General features: G+C 37.4%; 1 protein-coding gene across 1 annotated transcript in view; it reads left to right on the top strand.

Annotated features, from left to right (window-relative positions):
- Positions 1–20,895, top strand: part of COL11A2 (collagen type XI alpha 2 chain) — a 484,735-nt gene that overhangs the window by 374,992 nt on the left and 88,848 nt on the right. The window contains exons 44-49 of the mRNA XM_044083566.1: positions 337–390; positions 2,315–2,422; positions 5,363–5,470; positions 6,071–6,124; positions 8,601–8,654; positions 17,602–17,709. Of these exons, the coding sequence (XP_043939501.1) occupies positions 337–390; positions 2,315–2,422; positions 5,363–5,470; positions 6,071–6,124; positions 8,601–8,654; positions 17,602–17,709 (486 nt within the window). The remainder of the gene's footprint in view (positions 1–336; positions 391–2,314; positions 2,423–5,362; positions 5,471–6,070; positions 6,125–8,600; positions 8,655–17,601; positions 17,710–20,895) is intronic.

The raw sequence follows: 20,895 nt of genomic DNA, 5'->3' as shown, positions 1-20,895 counted from the left end.
AAATAAAACTTAACCAGTACTTTGATTGAGGCCGCCTCATTAATGTCAATTGATATAAGTTGCTCAGTCCCAAAGTTATTATCTGACAAACTAAAGATACTGTTCACTATGGCAGAATAGATTTGCACAGCCTTACTACACTTCCCGTTTACAAGTTGCACTGTAGGATTTGTTAAAATCAATATCTCCTGAAGCAGGATATTAGCTGGCAGGAGCTATGCTTCCATGGAAATAGTTGTGCAAAGAGTTTCTTCATTATTTGTACAATGTAATGCTTACCAGGAAGTTGTAATAAGTTTTAACTATTGACTTCTTCTGTATCTCTCTCTTTCCTAGGGCGGTCCAGGTCTGAAAGGTAATGAAGGCCCTGCAGGCCCACCTGGCCCTGCGGTAAGTATGCTACATCACAAATGTTGAACTCTTTGGTAATTCTGTACAAAATGATTGAATATAAACATCTGTATCAAAACCACTGTAATTAAGGGTCAGTTCTTTGTTACAGGGATAAAAAGTCCCTCCACCTCTCAGGAGATTTAGGGTCAGAATAGTGGCCTGGGTGCTAGAAGTCTGATGGGAGGTGCAATGAGTAACTTTGGCTCACCGTCTTTCAGGAGTAATAGAAGGTGTTGTTACTCCTACTGCAGTAGCACTCCTTGAGAATGGGGAAGCTACATGCGTAGTGGGCATGGTATTCCATGAAATTTGAGCCTACATTAGAGGCAGTAAGCACCATCGTACACAAATGCTGAGGACTGCAGTAGGTTGGCTGACCAGGTCATGGTCGATTGCTCCATTTCTTTCACAAAGGGGACAAAAGTAGTGGTCTTCTCTGAAATGTTTTCCATAATCTGGCTTCAGTATGATATACCTAAGGATTTAGCTGACAGCCCAGATGGTGGTCCACTGAGCTGGAAGGGTTTGTAGTTCTGGAACCTGGAAGGAGGGGGTTGGCAAGAGAGAGAATGCTAGCACTGCAAAGAAGTTCAGTGAAGAAAGAAAAACACTAGATAGATCTCTTATTGTGGTCTTTCAGATTTGTAATAGTAGTCAACGTGCTTGAAATTTTGAAGCATCATTCCTTGATAATTGTAGTATGGCTTTTAGAATTCTGCAGAAGGATTTACTGAATTTTTGGGGATAATTAGATAATTTCTGTGGTAAACTCCATCCCTACTACTGTCCTAAATACCTTGTGATGTTGCCAAAAACAGCACATATCAGGCACAGACACTGAGCTGTATGGTGTACATGAAAAAGCACATTACACCATGAAGAATCACGGACAATAATTAATTGTAAAAAAATAAGTCAAGACAGTACAATTTTTTTCATAGAATCCATGACACTACAAAATTGTTTATTTGCACAGTTAAAGAATACTAGTTTCTTTTGTGGAATAACTTTGCTACAGAAGGCACTATTACCCAGTATGTTTGATAGTTTGGACTATATATTTTATATAATTTAGATTAATATACATTCATTGAGATTAATATACATTCATTGGCAGTGAAAATTGCTACTTTCCGGGCTTCCACTTTCATGTCCTGTTCCCTATTTGCCCTCTGTGTCTTATTGACACAGGCTGTCCCTGTGAATTTCTATACTTCACTTGTAGGTGAAAGCCTCTGCTTTCCTCCATCAGGATAGGTGGATGATTTGCTGTGGTGCAGTAGTATGTTGGGAAACAAACCAATAACAAAACAAACACTGTAGTCAAGCCTGAAGTTATTAGTACATTGGGGGACCTGAGGACAACTGGGACATGAAGAGATGGTAACCCTTAATTACTTATTTTCCAGCTTGCTTTTGCATAATTCTTTTTTTTTTAGTTACATATGCAAAATCATGGCACTATTGTTCTGTTATCTTTTTTTTTCTCATTTGCAAGAATGCCTTGGGGCCACTGTGTCTCTGGCTTCCACCAAAGGGAAGAAGAGCAAATGTGGAACAGTCATGGATTGCTGATTTTTGTTTTTTCCTGACTTGCTATGTAGAGGCCTGTAACGATTAACAGTCCTGGGTAACCAACATAAAGTACAGAAATCCAAACTCTGCAGAAGTTGGGATACATTTACTCTTTAACATGCTGCAGTTTTTATTTATTTATTTTAGTAATAGTGAGTTTCTGGATCTTTTTGCTGTTATAATTGTTTTTAGTAGCACAAAGTAAAAAAAAAAGGAGTTTATATTATGTTAAAGAGGGAAATGCAAATAAGTGTATTTTCTTGCCTTTCTGTGTGATGTATAATATTCAGCCTGCATGGTATTTAATTGTTTTAATCTGTTACTAATAGAACATTTCATCTTGCAGGGTTCTCCAGGTGAGAGGGGTGTAGCAGGACAAGCAGGCCCCATTGGTCCACCTGGCCGTCCCGGCCCTCAGGGTCCCGCAGGTCCTGCTGGAGAAAAGGGTGTTCCTGTAAGTATTACATTCTATTTAAGTATACACCATATTCTAGGCTTGACTCTGAAATGCTTGAACTGAAATGTCTTAGAACATGCAACTTCAGTTACTGGTACTTGCATAAGACCACAATGCAGATCTAACACCACAGTCGCGTTCTGCTCAGAAAACCTGAATATGAATCAGGCACCCTTCCATCAAATGTGATCCCTGAATTTCCAGTCAGAGAAACCGAATGGCCTTTGAGGAAGTGCACAGATGTAGTATTTGTGGACTCTTTGCTGATGTTACTATAAAGTTATTAGAGCAAAAGCTGAAAATGTCTCTTTCCTGAAGCATGTGCTGATATTAAATGTGGCAGGTCCCTAGAAAGCAGCAGAACCCCAGGTAGATGCACACAGACAGCAACAGAAGAATGCAGAATACACCAACAATATGATATTAAACTGGTGCTGTGTTTTGCTTTCTCCTGAATTTAACTCTCATGTGCATTAGGAAGGTTATCAGAATCAGAATGAAAAAGGAAAACGGTGATTCATACACTTTAAAAATGGAAGGTTCCTATATGCGAGTTGTTAAAATGTTTCTAATAACAGCTAATTTTCACTGCAGTGAACAACTTTCTGGGAAAAAAACGTCGAGAGAGGCACACACCTAGGGTCGCCATCTTTACAAATGCCCAGAGTATGACATTTTTAAGGAAATGTGAAGTTTTAACAGGGTAAACCATACTGTCAGCCACTGAAAAGGACTTTCCTTCACTTTTCTGCCAAACTAAAAGCTCACTGTTGTTGAACATAAGTTGTTTCTGATGTTTCATATAATATTAATATGTTTCAGATACAGAATAATATTTATGCAATGATTTGTGGAAACTTAGGAAATATTATTCCCCTAAAATAGGTTCATAGGTTCATAGGTTAGTACTAGGCTATCAGCCCTAGGGCCTATACAAGCCTAGCCATAACAATTCCCTGAATATTTCTTCCCACATTATTTACTTTCCTGGAAATCTCAAGACATTTGCTATTTTTCATGTTTTTTTTTTCCTGCAAGGATACAATTGCCCAAAATGAGGACTGTCCTGCATAAAGAGGGACAGGTGGTAACCTGACACAGCACTCCTCTACCATGGAAAACAGGACACGTCTTAACTGCAGCCAGCAGATGTCACTATAGAGCACACGTTATAGGGGTACACATGAAGAGGGAGGCCCTGTGTTTTTATTTATTTATTATGGTAACAAGCATCCCCATCTGGACCAAACCTGTTTACAATTATATATATATATATATATATATATATATATCTGCAAACACTGAGACCACTAGAAGGCTTATTGATGCACACTGGAAATAGGGAAGCTATAATGCAGTAGAGTCATCTGATAATGGCTTCAGGTATCAGCTTCAGTTTAAACAGTGTATCAACATGCTGCCTACTGTTTTTAGTATTTTTGAAATAAAATAATTTGATAACTGTGGAGTTGAATGTGGTTGTCTTAGACACCAGAGCAGGAAGAGCCATTTAATCTATGCTGTGTAGGCTTACTACCCAACCGCATAGCTGGTGAAACTCATTAGCATCTGCCATTATTCAGGGATCTGCCATTACTCAAGATTCACAAAAGACTTTGTTCATCTCCAGAGGTACTCCAGATGATAATGTGCATAAACCTTATTGTGAACCCATGGACTTCCTTAATGTATATGTGGGTGGTATAGTGAATAGCTGTGCTGTATGTTGGTAATGCATAATGCAACCCTCCCGCTGCAGTATAGGAAATCCACCAGTGCTCTGAGAAGTTTTACGTTCAAGTGATAAAACCACTACATCAGAACTAATGCTTGACTATGGATTGCCAAATGTATCAGTGGTTGTACTGAGTTAACTATAGTAGTATACAGTACCAGTCCACTGATGATGATACAATACACTGGTCTGCACTTATTGTTAAAGGGAATGAGGAAGACCAAAACCCTGCTGCAATGCTGAACAGTAAATGGAGACTTATGTCCAACCTTTACAAGAATTAACAAGGCTGTACCTATAGTCCATGCTTCAAGAGGAATTGGTGAGGGACCTACTGTAAAATGTAGAGAAATCTACCCAGTGAAGGGTAATGTTTGACAATGCCTGGAAAAGAGCAGCTCCTGTTCACCATGGACTGTTGAAAAATTAGGAGAAGAGATGGGTTTGCACATTAAAACAGGGATATAAATAAGGGTTAGGAATCATTTGCATCAATGCAGTAACAGGACAAGTTGTAGTGATCAAAACAGGGAGATTTTAAGAAGAAAACATTCTCGCCATCAGCCAGCAGGGACCACCACAGTAAAGAAAACAAAGAAGAATAAATGAGGAGCCTGAATGGAACCCACTTTTTATCAGTAGCCAATGTCTATGGGCTTAAAGAGCTAATGATAAATGTAGGAGACTGACCAGCATGTGCTGTTTCTTGTCATCTACAAAGGTCACTACAATAAACGAAACATAAGAGGGAGGGAAAAAAAGGCTTTAACACAACCCCATTTTTTGCCGCCAGGAATAAGTGGCAAATCGTGGTGTGAAGAGTTAAATAATACCTAGGATAAAGCTTAACAGAAACTTTGGTTATTGCAGGAAATTCACTTATTGATTTAGTCAGAATACCAACTAATTATTTACTGGTGTGCCCCATGACAACGTGAATGGTAAATAGAGATGAAGTAACATTTTATGGTAATACTGTGTGTTTAGGGCAAACAAGCGAAGGCACTGTGAGTGTTTGCTTGTTTGTTTATTTATTCAGACATTTGTTCATTTATTTATTTATTTGTTTGTTTGTGCATGCTGTTGACATACACTTAGTTTATTACCATTTGCATCCTTAGTACACCCATCCTGTGGCAGACAATTGCATGTGTAAAAGAAGGCTGCACTCTGAAGTTATGTTTCTCTGTTTTATTTTTCAGGGTGAGAAAGGTCCAATTGGTCCTGCTGGACGAGATGGTGTCCAGGGTCCTGTTGGTCTGCCTGGTCCAGCAGGCCCTCCAGGTGTCCCCGGTGAGGACGGAGACAAGGTAAGGGGGGCTGGTGAGCACATAACTTGAGAGACTGTGTGAGTGATTGAAGTCGCAAATGGTTTCCATGTTGTTGTGGCATGTGGAACAGTGACCAGCATGTATTAATTTCATCATACTGTGGATATTCATGGGTAGTAAAGGCTACTTATCAGTGTCACTGTGATTCATGTTGGTTCTGTTCTGTACTGATAGCACTGCGGGAGACCTCCTAGTCTGAAGGCATGCCGTTCCTCCAGAAAGCATTCAGAAATGTAAATCACATAGATGGCAAAAACCCTGAAATCCTTTAAGGATACAATTACTTCAGTGTTGTTTACCTGTATCAGATGTGAAACAGCAGTTCTGTGGTTGCCTCATTCCTGTAAGAGCTAAATAAAAGGTTGCATGATATGGGTTGTATTATTAGCATGGAATGAGATTTCCCAAGGATTGTGTGTTTTGGAGCTGCCTGAAGTTCTAGACTTATGTGAAATGCTTTTTTTCTGATATTCGTAATGTCTCATATTCTGTTGCATGATATTTTAGTATAGTTCCATAAAGTCTGTTTTTAGTATTGCAGAGATAAGTTTAGTAATCGTACTATTTGTTTTATTTCAGGGTGAAGTTGGAGAGCCTGGACAGAAAGGAGCCAAAGGTGCCAAAGGTGAACATGTAAGTACCAGCTCTACAAGGTGCTGCACAGTAGTATCTGGCATGGGTAGAAAGGAAGCAGAAAGTGGCAAGAGATGCAGGCATTGTCAGCTGGGAGTGACGCTTTCAGTGCTGTCAGATGTCACTACTGCTGTCTCTGTGCTTCAGTCTTTCATTAGACAGGAAGTGGCTCTGAGCAGCTGTGGCTGATGCTAATCTGACAGTGTGACAGACTTCCTTAATGAAAGTAAAAGACGGTCAGTATCACCTTAAAAAGTGCATAGTTCACCAGAAATCTGCCATAGTGGGGTTGGGGGATGAGGGTCAGATTTAAGGCATGGAAACATTTTGGGTCTTCTGTCTTCTGGAATCTTACCAAACAAATGACAAGATTATAACAGTGGAATGCAGGCTGTGGTGAGAAAGCCAACATTTGGAAATATTTTGCTTATCAGCACTGACACTGCTACAACATGAAGTAGGAGGGATGCAAGACAAGACATGACAAATGCAAGTGCAGAAGGGCCACCTGTGATAAGGAGGAGGAGGAACTGCAGTGGAAGGGGTCTCCTTCTCCAGGGATGTAGGGAACAAGTGCACAGTAGTATCGTCTCTGAGGCAGTGATCAAATGTGGGTATATTTACGACCAGTGTGCCAGTATGCAGTATGACAATAGTGGCTGTCTGGCCATCTGACCTGGTAGCAGCCCTATGCCCAGTATGCTGTGAGAGTCATTGTCATTGAAGGCGTGGGCACACAGTGAACATTGATCCATTTGAGCATCAGTAGAGTGTAGGACTATCTCCTGAATATATTGGATTGAAGTGTAAGCAGATTTGCCAGTGATGGAAAATTCTCCTGATGTGCAGACACACTGCTGTTTCGAGTGGTGCACAGTTTGTACTTAACTGGAGCCTTTATTCACAGGGATTTGAGACTGATTGTTATTTGCCCAAAATGTGTGCAGTCATGAAATGTATTTTATTTATTTATTTATTTTATTGCATTTGTTTACCGGGAAAGTCCACTGGGCCTAAAAGAGCCCATTTTGAGTGGAGACCCAGGGAGAAAAGCTCCAACGAGATACAGAAAAAATATAAATATTAATTAGTACAGAAGAAGAAACAGTGTTGCAGATAGTAAATATAGTAACATATACAGAATATACACATAAAAGCAGGAATCTAGTTTGTTTGTTTATAGTAATATATACAGAAAATATACATTAAAGCAGAATTCTGAGTGGTATAAACAGAGATATATTATGCCACAGGTTGTTCATACAAGCTGGCAACAAAGTGCAACACATTGTGAAAATAGGAAGGGATTTTCTACTGCACTAATATCTGATGCCTAAGACTGTGTAAGAAGAAGTTATTTAGTAAACATCATCCTCCACACTGCAGGCTCCTTATAGGAGGAATAAATAATACACTCTTAAAAATGTCTTCTTTTCATTAAGCTCACTGGTGAACTTAACCAGAATTTGAAGTCCGCTGTACTTTATCAAAAAAATAAATAAAAAATAAAAAAATAAAAGCTTAGCAAATAAAACAGCAGTGCCCCCTTACCCAGCAATGCCTATTTTCTTATTTGTCCTCACTATAAGTAGTCTGTGCCGTACAAAAATGAATGTTCTTCTCATTGTGTGTTAGCAAATGCTTTGGTATTCAGTTTGAGATTTACCCACTGAAGGCACTTTGGATAGCTTGAACCATTCATTCAAAAGGAAACCTTACTACAAGGTGATGGCGCATAGTAACAAAGTCAGTGTATAGGGAAGTTATAGTATGTGAAGGTCGCCTTCCAGATTGTTGGCTACAATGATTTTTAAAACTGTGATCTCTGCTTTAAAGTACAGACTGCATTCCCTTAAGTTATGGTCTCCCAACACTCTAAACAGTGTTTTATGGGTAAGGTATCCTTGGTGCTAGGAGAGTTAATGTAAGAAATCCTGTGACATGCAGTATAGGCTTGTGTCTATACAAAGATACAATACCATAAGCCATTCAAAGCACTGAGTCCTTCAACTTACAAAGTTATTTAATGGAAAGAAATGCTGCCCCCATACATCTCCCTGGCATTGCACATTAGCCTCCTAGTTGCAATGCTGAAGCATTTTGGTACATTCCACTATATCTGAAACTCATTACTGATATTACTTGAAGTTGTCATCTGTGCCAACAGATTCCATTTTGTCACCCCATTCTTCCTGAATAATGATTCATTAGTTCCTGAATGAGTGTAAACCCAATGGCCATGTAATCCATTCTTTGCAGCTGAACTGCATTTGTTAAGCATTTGTGTTTACATTTTATTGATGAAAAGATGACCAGGAAATTCTGTTTTGTGTCTTGAGGTAGGGTGGGGAGATGCAGACGGAAATGCACTGAAACTAAACAATATCACACTGATTGTGGCAAAGTTAGTAGTGACTGCCTCTGATTCAAAACCTGTTATTGATTTCTCACACTGTTTTCTCCCTTCTTTTCCCAGGGTCCTCCAGGTCCTACTGGACCAATGGGTCCTGTTGGTGCCCCAGGAGCAGCTGTAAGTATTCTGGTTTATATGTTTTGTAAAAATATTGTTGATTTTAGGAATTTCAGTCAGACAACAGTTCTTCAGATAGTTTATGCAATTATAGTAGTATGTTAGTATGTTTTTTTCTCAGAAATAGATAAAGTATCTAGTTTGCTGTGTCTTTCTAATGTCTATTCACTTCTGACAAACTCCTTTAGCTTGTAAATATTTTGTGCCACAATGTGTTCTCTGTATTCAGAGTCATTTAAAGAGCTTTGTAGGTTTTTCCTTGTAGAAAGCTGTATCCACTGTAGAGGAATCAATAACAGAATGCAAAAGTCATTTTCTCAAATGTTAAATGGTCAAAGAAGAAGAAAAGTCAGACAGCTTTTGAGAGACGTAAATATTTTATCTTCATATTACTAACCGTATTCTCAGTATTAATCAGGAATATAACCAGGATATTTGGAACCATATGCAAACTTCCATTATGTAGGCCCCTACACTTGACAGTGTCACCATACCTTTCTGGTATTGAAAAGTATTCTGAAATGACAAGCTTAAGTAAAAATATAATTTCAAAGTCTGGCACCAGTCATTCCATAAAAGAAAGTCACTTAACAAAATGTGAAACTTAATAAAATAAAACCATTGTAAACACACAAGAGCTTTTTATTATAGTCTATCTCATCAATTAAAATATATAAATTATTCAAAAAAAGCATATTCCATTGCCTACATGATGTATATCTGGCTACACTATTGGTTTTAATGCTCTTGCAGACCCTTTCACAGAAATATACTTTGACTTAGTCTGAAAGAACCCATATACAAACTGTTTTTTTTTTTCTGGAGAAAGAAAACAAAGAAGTGTTGCCACCAAAATGGTATTCACGCTCCAAGACACTAAAGATCTCACAAAAAATATAAGTTATGGGAGGATTTTCACGTGTAATTGTGGTACATTTTTATGATATACTCCGAAACTGAATTAAACTGGGTTAATAGTCATACTTTTAACTTGCAGGCAAAATTATCTACTTCTGACAGTCACTATTCATCTGTTTTCTTTTCAGGACATTTACTGATCTAAAATCAGTCTACTAAGTACAGAGCTAGTGTTCATGAACAGTTTAAAATAAAGCCAGACACACTGCTTTGGTTTGCTGTTTTAATGTCTGACCAAAGGCAAAGCAAGCCCACTTTAAGCTGAACTACATTTCCCTGACTGCATTGCAGTTCACATCCTATTTCATGATGGTTACTTCCTTGGTGACTGAAGGAGTTTAGGAAACCATTCAAAAGAATCATTTATTTTTGTACCTACTTATAGAAAGTGTTACATTTACATGGTTTGGTAAAGAATTTTAAACATGGTCAGTTATGCTTTAACACCATTGCTTTCAGTTTCCTTTTTCATTTTGTCCTGTTATTGGTGTAGGTGTGATAGCATACAGCTGAAAAGTGTGGCAGGTTACTCCATTCTAACAGCACATTTGTAGCCTGCAGTAACTCATATAGTTGCATATATGTATTCTAGACAACATAAATTAATTTAAGGCAAATTTAACTATGTCATCTAGTCCTCAACTCTTCTGCGTGGAGACATGCGTGAATGGGCGTACCTTCGTTGAAGGTTGTGCATCAGGCCTGGCAAGCCAGTACGTAAAAAATCAACTGCCAATCATTAGCAGACCGGAGTTCCGCTGTGGCGACCCCTAACCGGGAAAAGCCGAAAGACACAAACAATCTAGTCCTCAACTAAAAATTGAATGAATAGCTACTACTGTAGGCTGTATATTTCAGGTTAAGTTAAAGGAACTTAAAATATATGTATATTTATTATAACAGGTAAAGTAAATGTGTTAAAGTGCAGGAATACTTTGTGAGTAAATTACCTATATAACTGATTTAGACACTATAGCCTGTCCTGTAAGGTCAAACAACAGGAAAAGAACTGCCACAATGGGTAAAAGCTGCTTTAACATGATTAGATTCTTGAAATGCAAGCCAATAAAGGCTTGGGACTGAATAATGCTGTTCCTTTAAAACCTATTTTAAGATCATGTGCAGTTGCTCATTAACTTACTATTTAAATGTCTGTATTTTGGTTGATTGATGTTCTAATGAAGCTCCTTTGGAGGCGTGAAAGCGGTTACCGTTTTCACATTTTTATTCTAATAAATTTTTGTCTCTGCTCAGCTGTGTTAGCTGGTATTTATTTTATTTCATTGATCTGTGTCATGTTAAACCAGCTTTTACCTATTGCGTCAGTTCTTTTCCTGTTGTTTGATTTTGTCTTCTGAATCAATGGGACACAGCAGAAGGAGAAGACTTGGAGCTGGGCTATAAGCCAGGGAGTGCTGCAATGGTGATGTTCTCTGATCATTTTGGTTGCATGCTATAAGTAGAAAGGAATCCGTTATTGCTTACATCTACTGAGGAAATTTTATCTGCCTTGGACAATAACTCAGTGAGTTTTAATGATTTCATGACAGCTTTTAAAGAACTGGAAAACAATCTCTATAAATATAAAAGGATGCAGAAACTGCATTTAGAAGCATGTCTTCACTTTAAGATTGTTCCTAGAGGTTTATGGAGTTTTTGTATACCAGCTTACCCTGATTTATTAAAGCAGTGGCAGTCATTAAACTTAGAACTGAGTTTTAACTATATCAAGTTGCTTACTGAGGTTTTTAAACTTTTGGAAGCTTCACTCTATAAAAAAGTTACTAACGCTAGGAATAGGTTGAATATATTTCTGCTGCATGTAAGCAGAGGTTGGATGATCTGTTTGTTGATGTAGTGGCTTACGAGAAATGGTTGCAGGACGTTAAACGCTAGAAACTGCTTCGAGATTCAACAGACTTTCAGGAGGTGCGTGTCTTCTGGCAGAGGAGTGAAGTGTGTACGTCTGAATTACAAACTCAAAGGCAGGCAGATGTCTCTGAATGCTACTGTGATACAATCTAATGTTACTACTACATTTCTCCCTTCAACTAAACCTTGTAATGATTTATTACATCCATCCCGTTCTGACCATCTTACTTCAGCTAATGTGGCAATATCTAATGCCTCTGAGCATGAAACGGGAGCCTTTTTATTTTCTGCTCTTTTTTTCTCTACCGCACTTACCAGAACTGGTAAACAAGGACAGGCTGTAAATGAGAGGTCATTCAGCAAGCAGGGGTTGAAAGAACCAAAAAAGAATACAAACGTCCAGACAGTAGACCTGGGAGCAAGGAAGTGCAGCAAGATTCAAAAGACATAATTGTAAATATTTCTTCAGTGGCTTTAACTTCTGACCAGTTTAGTGCCTTGAATAAAGGATTGTCCTTTATTCCAACTTCTAATTCAATGTTAAATGATGTGTTGTGAGATCTGAGACATTATGCTAGAAATATTTCCCTTAAGATGTTGCTTAACAATGCTAGTGAACAAGTTATGTTTAAGAAACCTAGCTCATTATGTCCCTAATAATGCACCACTTGTGCAGCCTTTTTGAAAACGTGAATGAGATATTTTTAATGTTGTATCTACTAGGTATTAAAAACTGTTTATAATATGACCCCCAATGAGTATGCTGCTTTACGTAAATTGAGTATGTCACAAACCTTGAAAATTCGACCTGTGGGTAAAGGGGGTACTACAGTTGTAATGGACTTTAGTGTTTACTTTGAATGTATGAATACAATTTTTAGCATATATTTCCACACAGAAAATACTTGCTAAGTATGAATTGAATAGCGTGATTGATAAGGTTCATGCTAATTTATATGATTTTTTTAATGAGTGGTCTTATAACTCAACAATTGTTTGATTTCTTTATTGTAGAATATCCTATTATATCCGCTGTATATGGTCTACCGAAAATTCACAAATGCTTTGTTGATCCACTAATGAGACTGATAGTATCTGGTCGAGATTGGATCGCAGAGCCTTTGTCGATATATGTGTAGAAAAAGATGTTACATCCACTGTTGGATAATTTATTTATTTATTTTACATTTGATAACCGGGGGTATCTGACTGAGCCGAAAAGGCCCTTTTCCAGCAGAGGCCCGGGTAGAAAAGCTCCACAAAGAAAAATTACGGATACATTTAGTTATTTAGACATGATCAGTATATACACAAATTACAAAAGACATGTTTTTACAGTGGTATGCAGCACATCAACAGTTATGCCGCATACCACATAATGTAGGAACAGTTCTGAAAGATACCAAGCATTTTGTGTCAGGTTTATATAACTGGTCAAGAATAATTCTACTAATGACTATCTGTTGGTTATTATAGATGTAAATTCTTTATTCATGGTTAGACCCAAAGATTTGGGGTTTGAGTACATTAGATTTTTTTATCTAGTATCTCACAGTATAGTTCCTGTAAGATTAATTTGATCTGTTTATTATTGAATATTATTTTTGAAAATAATATTTTTGTGTTCAATGATGTTTTTATTATTTACAAAGAACTGGTGTAGCCATGGGCACTATATGTGCCAGCAGCTATGCCAATATGTTTTTAGCCTATTGGGAAGCTTTGTATGTATTTAATGATAATGCTTTTAGGGGACATATTTCTTACTATGGTTGTTTTGTGGATGATATTTTTTTTATTCAGACTGGGTCTGTTGGTCTTTTGGATGATTTTATTGGCTATTTACAAAACACTACTCCATTTCTCAAATTTAGTATTAAATATTCCACCATTATCATTTAATGTTTAGATGTATCTATTAACAGTTTTTTTAAACTCATGGATATAGACCCATTAATACATGTAAGAAAAATAATGTCTTATATCGAAGTAGTATGCATCTGCGTTATATTCATAAGAATGTTCTTAAAATTCGATTCCTTAGAGTAGTGAGGCTGAATGACAATGATAATACTATGTTGAGTGCATTCAAAGACATGAAGGTAGATGTTTTACACAGAGGTTATTCTGAGAATGCGATTGAACATGATGAAGTTTTGATGCATAAAACTGATTATGCAAAACCTTATTACTCAGAATTAGTTAATCAAAATGCAGTTAGACTAATATAGCTACTAGTAATAAGCTTAGAATGAATATGAAGTATTCTAATAATGTAAATCTTATCTGTGATGGCATCAGGAAAAACTGGTCAGTCCTGATGACAAATGTCGAAAACTTCTGGGTGATAGACCTAATTTTTGTTATAAGAATGGAATGTCTTTAAAACGGAAGTTGTGTTATAACTTTGGTAGACCAGCACCTTTTATATCAGCCAAAATTGGTGCTTTTGCAAGTAGAACCTGTAGATCAGAGTGTGTGATATACCTTTAAGAAGCATCCCAGTCAGTGGGCACTTGCATATAAGTACTGAGTACATGCAAGCAAGAGCGCCATTTTGAGTGAGCAGCCAGAGTGAGTCAGTTAGATACTTCATTTAAGTTTAATGTTCCTGCCATCCATCTTGATGTGTCTGTATACAATAAACTACTTAAATGAACACCCAAGCCTCATCTTCTTCTTAATGCACATAAGACAAGCAACATGGTGTCAGAATGGGATCCAGAGTTACAGCCATGAGGCAACGGGTTAGAAGTGGAGGAATATATAGGAGTGTATCATCTCTACTGCTCAAACAACTTGCAAAACAGGTCAGAAACAACTTCCAGGTACTAAAACTTGCTTAAATGTTTTCTTTTGTTATAAATATAAAACAAAGCACTCAGAGTGGTCAAAACAAAGGTCTGAAAAATTGTTGCTAGCTGTCCAAGGATGGTTTTATGTCAGAGAAGAATTCTATGGTAGAGATCAGAAGGTTAATCTCAGATAAGCCAATGTGAAGGCATTAATTTTAATAATGAGGATATAAGGCACCCCGTGGAACCCCCACTGCATGCATTTGTACATTCAGCATGCAAGAACAGCCTCAGTGGTGATAAGTGATGGTCACATGGTACTTCACTCTCACTTACTCATTACTCTGGCAATAAATGTGGTTACCAAAAAGGTAATGCACCCTGAGAGGAGTGTCTCCATCCAGTGGATGATGACAAGTGCATAATCTTGTGTAGGAAAGGCGAAAATGAGATGAATAGGGCACTTTGAGGACCAGATGTCCATGCTGGGGGGGGGCACTAAAAGGCTAGATGTATACATCTCATTCTGTGACCCCTAAAACCATTGCTTCTGATAGTCCTCGTTACTATGCCTGTTCTGTAAGGTGTTCCCAGACTGGCACAACACAAATGCTAACAAAAGGATGTGTATGAATGCAGATGCAGTCAGGCTGAATGTGCAGCACCAAAGTACTTTATACATGGCAGTGCACAGCTGCATGCCAATATTTACTTGTTCAAATGACCGTAATGGCCAGTCCCTGACAGCGTTCCCCATAAGCACACTTTATTTCATCCTGTATTATTGTTCCTCCATGCACACACTGCATACAAACTCTAATCATGATATGACTTTCAGCCCCTTACCTAGAGTGCTGCCTGTAGCTGTGTCTCCTGCACCCTGCTGTTTATTGTGAGACATTGGTATCCATGAGGGGTTATACTAAGACCCTTTCATTCCCATCTACCTGGTGCTACAGGGTGCTTTTCCACACTAGAGTTTGCATACCTTGCTGTGTTACACAAATATCACTGCTTCTGCTGCACTACTAATCCAGCCACGTTTGGTTTCTGTAAAAACTGGAACTGGATAATGCATGACAAAGCAATTCATTAACACACCAGTGTCACATATTTCTTAGTACTGCATTGAGACCTTTATATTTTTGTGTAAGGAGCCAGGCTGGGACCACCATGTTTTTGTGTGTGTTTTCTGTATAAACCAACAAGTTATGGTTAGGCACATCCACATGTATGAATAAAGCCTCCATTAACCCCACACACAGCTGTACTTCAGCTCATAGTACCTGCTGAAGTAAACAAGCAAAAGTGCTATCAAAGTGGGCAATACAGGGAGATACTGAACTGCCCAGGGATATTTAAGGCCTGTGCCACAGGTGGAGAACCTCCCCACCCTGGAAGGTTTGTTATTTCCTTGTAATGTCCCCCTTGAAGAGCATTACAACACTTAGAAAATGGGCTATCTGCTTGTTTTACATTGTTTAACATTTATTATTTAGTATTACTACTAATGGACAGTCTTCTCCTAAATTCTGTATCCCAGGCAGGGGTCCCTCAAATTATGTATACTATGAACCCACTTATTCTCATTACTAATATGCAATTATCAAGCATGAGATGGGTAAGGCTAATCTCTAATCAAATGGGATAAGTTAATTTGAGCTCAAAACATGAAAATTGGCTTAAAATGGCCTGTAAGTGCAGCTAGCCTAGTACTTATCTATGAACCTATGTATTTATTCACTTCACTCACTCGAATGATCAGTACATTAACAGAGTGAAATGCATGGGAAATTCATCAAAAGCACTCGTTTTCAAGTGCTGGAGACGTCAAAGGGAGGAAGATCTTGTGTACATGGGGGTAAGGTAAGAGGGTTTGAGTTTTTAATGTCAAAAATATTCATATATACCAAAAAGTTTCGCCATTAATGGTGGGAGTGTGTGTTTTAGGGTTAGGGTTGGATAAAATAGATTTTGTATTGTGCATATCTGCTGGTGTATGGCTGTACATGAGGTGTGTTTGAGTGTCGTGTAAGGAGGTAGTGTTACTGAAGAGGTTTTTCTAAGGTAAGGTGTATGGATCACGGTTAGGTTTTTGAATTTTACATACACACACACACACACACACATAATGGGAACAGCTGAAAGAAGAAGATATATGTATGTATATATATATATATATATATATATATATATATATATATATATATATATATACGCATTTTGTAAATTTTATGTAAAATAGTTCCTTCATTTAATGTTTGAAAGTTGTTGGAGCAAGTATTAACACTTAAGCAGATAATTCATAAAGTCCATTCAACACACAAACACACACACACACACACACACACACACACACTCACACACATCATATTGCTGAGTATGTGTACAAATACTTTGCAAACTTACATACCTGTCTTTCACATACAGCAGGATTGTCAAAACTTTAACATTGGAAGCAAATTATGAGTTGACAAGTAGCTGTCTTTTTTGTAGTAGATCTAGTGTAATAAGAATACAGCCTGCTTTCTTGCAAGACTGTCTTTCCTCCTGTGTCTGCATGGACACGTGTGCTGCAGGGGAGGGGGAGACATGCCCATCAGCTCTTAGTCTGAACTGGAAGTACTGTTCAGCTATACAGTCTTAAGTGGCAGCAAGCTGCAGATGGGCACAGTATCACTTTTTCTTCATGCAGTCTTTAACTTTTCTCCATAGCTGCGTAGCCTTGAAGTTACAATAAAGTAAGGTAAGAGTGGGAGCAAAGTGCCCTTGTATTTATTTTATTTTATTTTCAGTGGATATTGTGGTGCCACTGTACATGGATACAAAGACTTTTTTAATTGCTCCATCAAAGATCCCTCTGATTTTTCTGAAGCATTTTTTTTTTTAATTTTTATAGGAGATTTTGTTAACTTGGGAAAGCAAATCATGAAATCTAAATGTAATGGATAAGTACACTTCTGATAACTTTGTAGTTGTCTTTCTTTGTACTGCCATTGAGTGAGAGTTTTATACTGGCAAGTCGATGATATGATGTACTCGTGTGTATTTGTGTGCATGTGTTAACAAGTGTATCTTTTTCTTCAGTATTTCATTCAACTGCTTCTTTGTTAAATAATTCACAAATAATTGTATTGCCTCCTTTTGCTTTTTTATGTGAATATAATGAATCACCATGAAAGGCAGTTCATTTTCTTTTTTTTGTATTATGTGTAAGGATGTCTTTTGCAGAGGTCTACATAATTCATGATAATTTCTAATTGCTTTATACAAACAGAATGCACTATTTTTCATTAATACAGGAACAAGAATAAATATTTTATTGCCCTATCTGTACTCACAGTCATATATTTATATTGTAGGGTGCTGATGGAGAACCAGGCCCCAGGGGCCCTCAGGGAATTTTTGGACCAAAGGGTGATGAAGGTGCTCGTGGCTTTAATGGAGCCCCAGGACCAATTGGCCTCCAGGTGAGTAAAAACCGTGATAGCTGAAACTATTCAAGAAAGCATATTTAAAGGCTGGATAATTTTACACAGCATCACAGTCCACAGTGGATTCACAGGGAGAAGTGTAGATTCCCTGCCATGATATCCTTGTGCTGGATGAATTCCTAGTTAGTTTTTGTCATTTTCCTCATGGTGCCTTTCTCTGTTTTCCAGTCTAATTTATTTTAAAAACCTAACCACTATGTTTTCTTTTCATATCATTCGTCATTTCACACATTTGGTCAAGTCAGGCACAGCAATAAATGCACATTTAGTTTCTAGGAATATGTATTAATTAAAAACCTCAAATCTAATTACACACAGTTTATTACAAGCATAATCTGCACATAATAAATTAACAGGAAGTTTCTCAATTTTAGAAAAAAATGTACTCTGTAATAAAAAATGCAAATTGTAACAGCTGATATATAGTTTCTAATATACAAGTTGTGTTCTCTTGACTGCTAAAATTTCCCTCCACACTTGTATGTACTTTGCCTATTCTTTTGGCTGGACTACATTTACCTCACCTACAACACCTGTATTATGCATTGTATTTTCCTGATCATACTTCTTTTTAAAGCTTCTTGCAAATACGTGTATATTTTTACATCTAATGTTATGTTATAATATAGTTATACCATTAATCTTACTTTACTGTTGTTACTATGTATGTAACTCAGGCTGAGCCCGCAAATGGCCAAATCTGATCAGTGTTCTACCCCGGTAAACAAAAAATAAATAAATAAATAGTTGGTACCCTCATAACTATGTATGCATTAAGTACAAACTGTCTCTTTCTCAAGATTCTCCATTTCACTTCCAATAATACTCCTCACTGGTAAGTTAAATTAAAAAAAGAAGCTTGCTTCAAAGAAATTATTCAATAATCAACTTTTGTATAAAAAAGTAAACTATAAAAGTGCTACAACCAAGCACTGGTGTATTATATTTTGTCAGTAGCAATTAAACGTGCTCCCCATTAATTATATCAATTAGTGTGCTGTATAAAGTTAATTTTAGCAACACCATTGGCAGCGATAGCCAATGTATGAACTAGGTGATGGCCACTGTCCATATGACACCCGACCAAATGTAGAAACTGAGGAAAAATGGGGTTGACGCTGATACCAATATGGAGTAGAAGATGTATGACTAGCAACCTGTGTACTTGTAGACTGATAACCACAGTGCTCTAGAAATGATTGTTGTACTTAACTGCTAACTGTTGGAGACTACAGTATAAAAGCAGAACTTTACATTTTATTCACACCGTTTTACTGTTTATGAAGGTGTTTTTGGAGTTGAAGCCTAACTCCATATTTTATTTTTCACTAAATGCATATTGCATCAGTTTCTTAATAATAGTAATGGTAATTATTATTATAATTATTATTATAGTTTTTTAAATCTTGACAAGCAGGTTAGGTCCACAGAGTACCTGTGCATATTGCAGGGGTGATTTGACAACACCACATGATTAATTGTTTTTGTCACAGTAATGCAATGTCTAAGAGAAGCTAGTAAAAATGGTGCTCAGTGCTGCTGAATGTACCAAATGTATCTGTAGCTTGTTACACCATGCTGCAAGCTGCAGTGTCATCACAAGGCCAGAAGGTGGACATCCAGCTTTTACTTTTGAAAATGTTTTTACTTTTGAAAATGTACTAGTTACAGTCATTGGAGAAGAAGGATTTAGCTGCTTCTGATTTTTTTTACATGCATTCAGTTTGGAGTTCCCTGTGCATCACACAGTGTGGGTATGTAAAAACATGTCATTCTGAATTGATTTTGTTATAAACAGCACTGTCTATAAAGCTTTCTGCATTGTAAACCACATTCTTTTCACACCTATGATTATTGAACATTGTAACCAGGATTAACATATAATGTATGCCTTAAGCATTTACAGCCCCTGTGCCCTCATGAATAGTGGTATACTGAAGCAAGGGTAACAAATAACTCATACATTATAGTCCTATAACTTGTTTATTATCACTTAAAATAGTAAAGCCTATTGAGTTTCAGTGAATGTTTTCAGGGTGTTTTGCCTGCCAGTGACTAATTCCTTCCACACATCTGAATGACATGCCTGAAATCACAGTGGGAACCACTGCTGGCACTGGAAATGGAGAGCGTTAGTCTACCAACAGTCCACTTCCATAGTCACTTCAGATGCCCGAGTGGTGGCAGTAACATATACATTTGCAAGGAATGGTTGCCAGCATTGGATTTTCATTTTAATTTTTTTCTCCCAGGTGCCTCGGCATTGCTGCACGTGAGGCTGTATGACTTTTTAAGAGCACACAATCTGAGTAACCAGTGTCATTCTCTAGGGGTTATCTATGATTGACACTTCTAAACTTGGTGATCTTTTCTCCTAAGGAGAGTCCATATTCTCAGACAGATTCATTCCAACCCTAATGGCTTTGAAGTGCCTATTACTATTCTTAACTTTGTGATGGCAGGAAAGGCAACCAGCATTATAGTCCCACTCTACTTCATAATGTTGTCACATTACTACAGTAAATTATTTTTATTTAATGTATGATTATATCAACTTGTGAGTGTTTTTAAAAGACAGGTTTTAGCCTAGTCATGCATACTTTTGGTTATGATTCATTAATGCCAGCTGCTTGTTATGTTTCTAAGATAGCAAGGGTCTGGAATTAGAATTTTGGTCAGTATGCACAAATGTTGACCTCTTCCCCTTCTTTATCCCAACTCTTGTGAATTTTTCCTTTGTGTTGTTATTTTGTTTTATGTTTTCTGATGCCACATGTATACATACAAAACCTACATCCATTGTGCCTCCTGGTTTTCTGCTTTGTTAGATCTTATAGTGTATTTAGCTAGAGAAAATAGGCTCACTGTAGTGAATGATAAACGTGAGAATCTGTTTGGAACACACACACGTATACACACACACACACACACACACACACACACACACACACACACACACACGTATATATACACACACATACACACACACGTATATATACACACACATACACACACACACGTATATATACACACACACACGTATATACACACACACACGTATACACACACACACACACACACACACACGTATATACACACACACAGTATATATACACACACACACACACACACACATGTATATATACACACACACACGTATAT

This window comes from Protopterus annectens, chromosome 9.part0 (assembly GCF_019279795.1).
Source record: "Protopterus annectens isolate FY-2018-M chromosome 9.part0, PAN1.0, whole genome shotgun sequence".
NCBI classification, from domain to species: Eukaryota; Metazoa; Chordata; order Ceratodontiformes; family Protopteridae; genus Protopterus; species Protopterus annectens.
The sequence above is the reverse complement of the archived record's forward strand: the minus strand, read 5'-3'. Positions and strand labels throughout refer to the sequence as shown.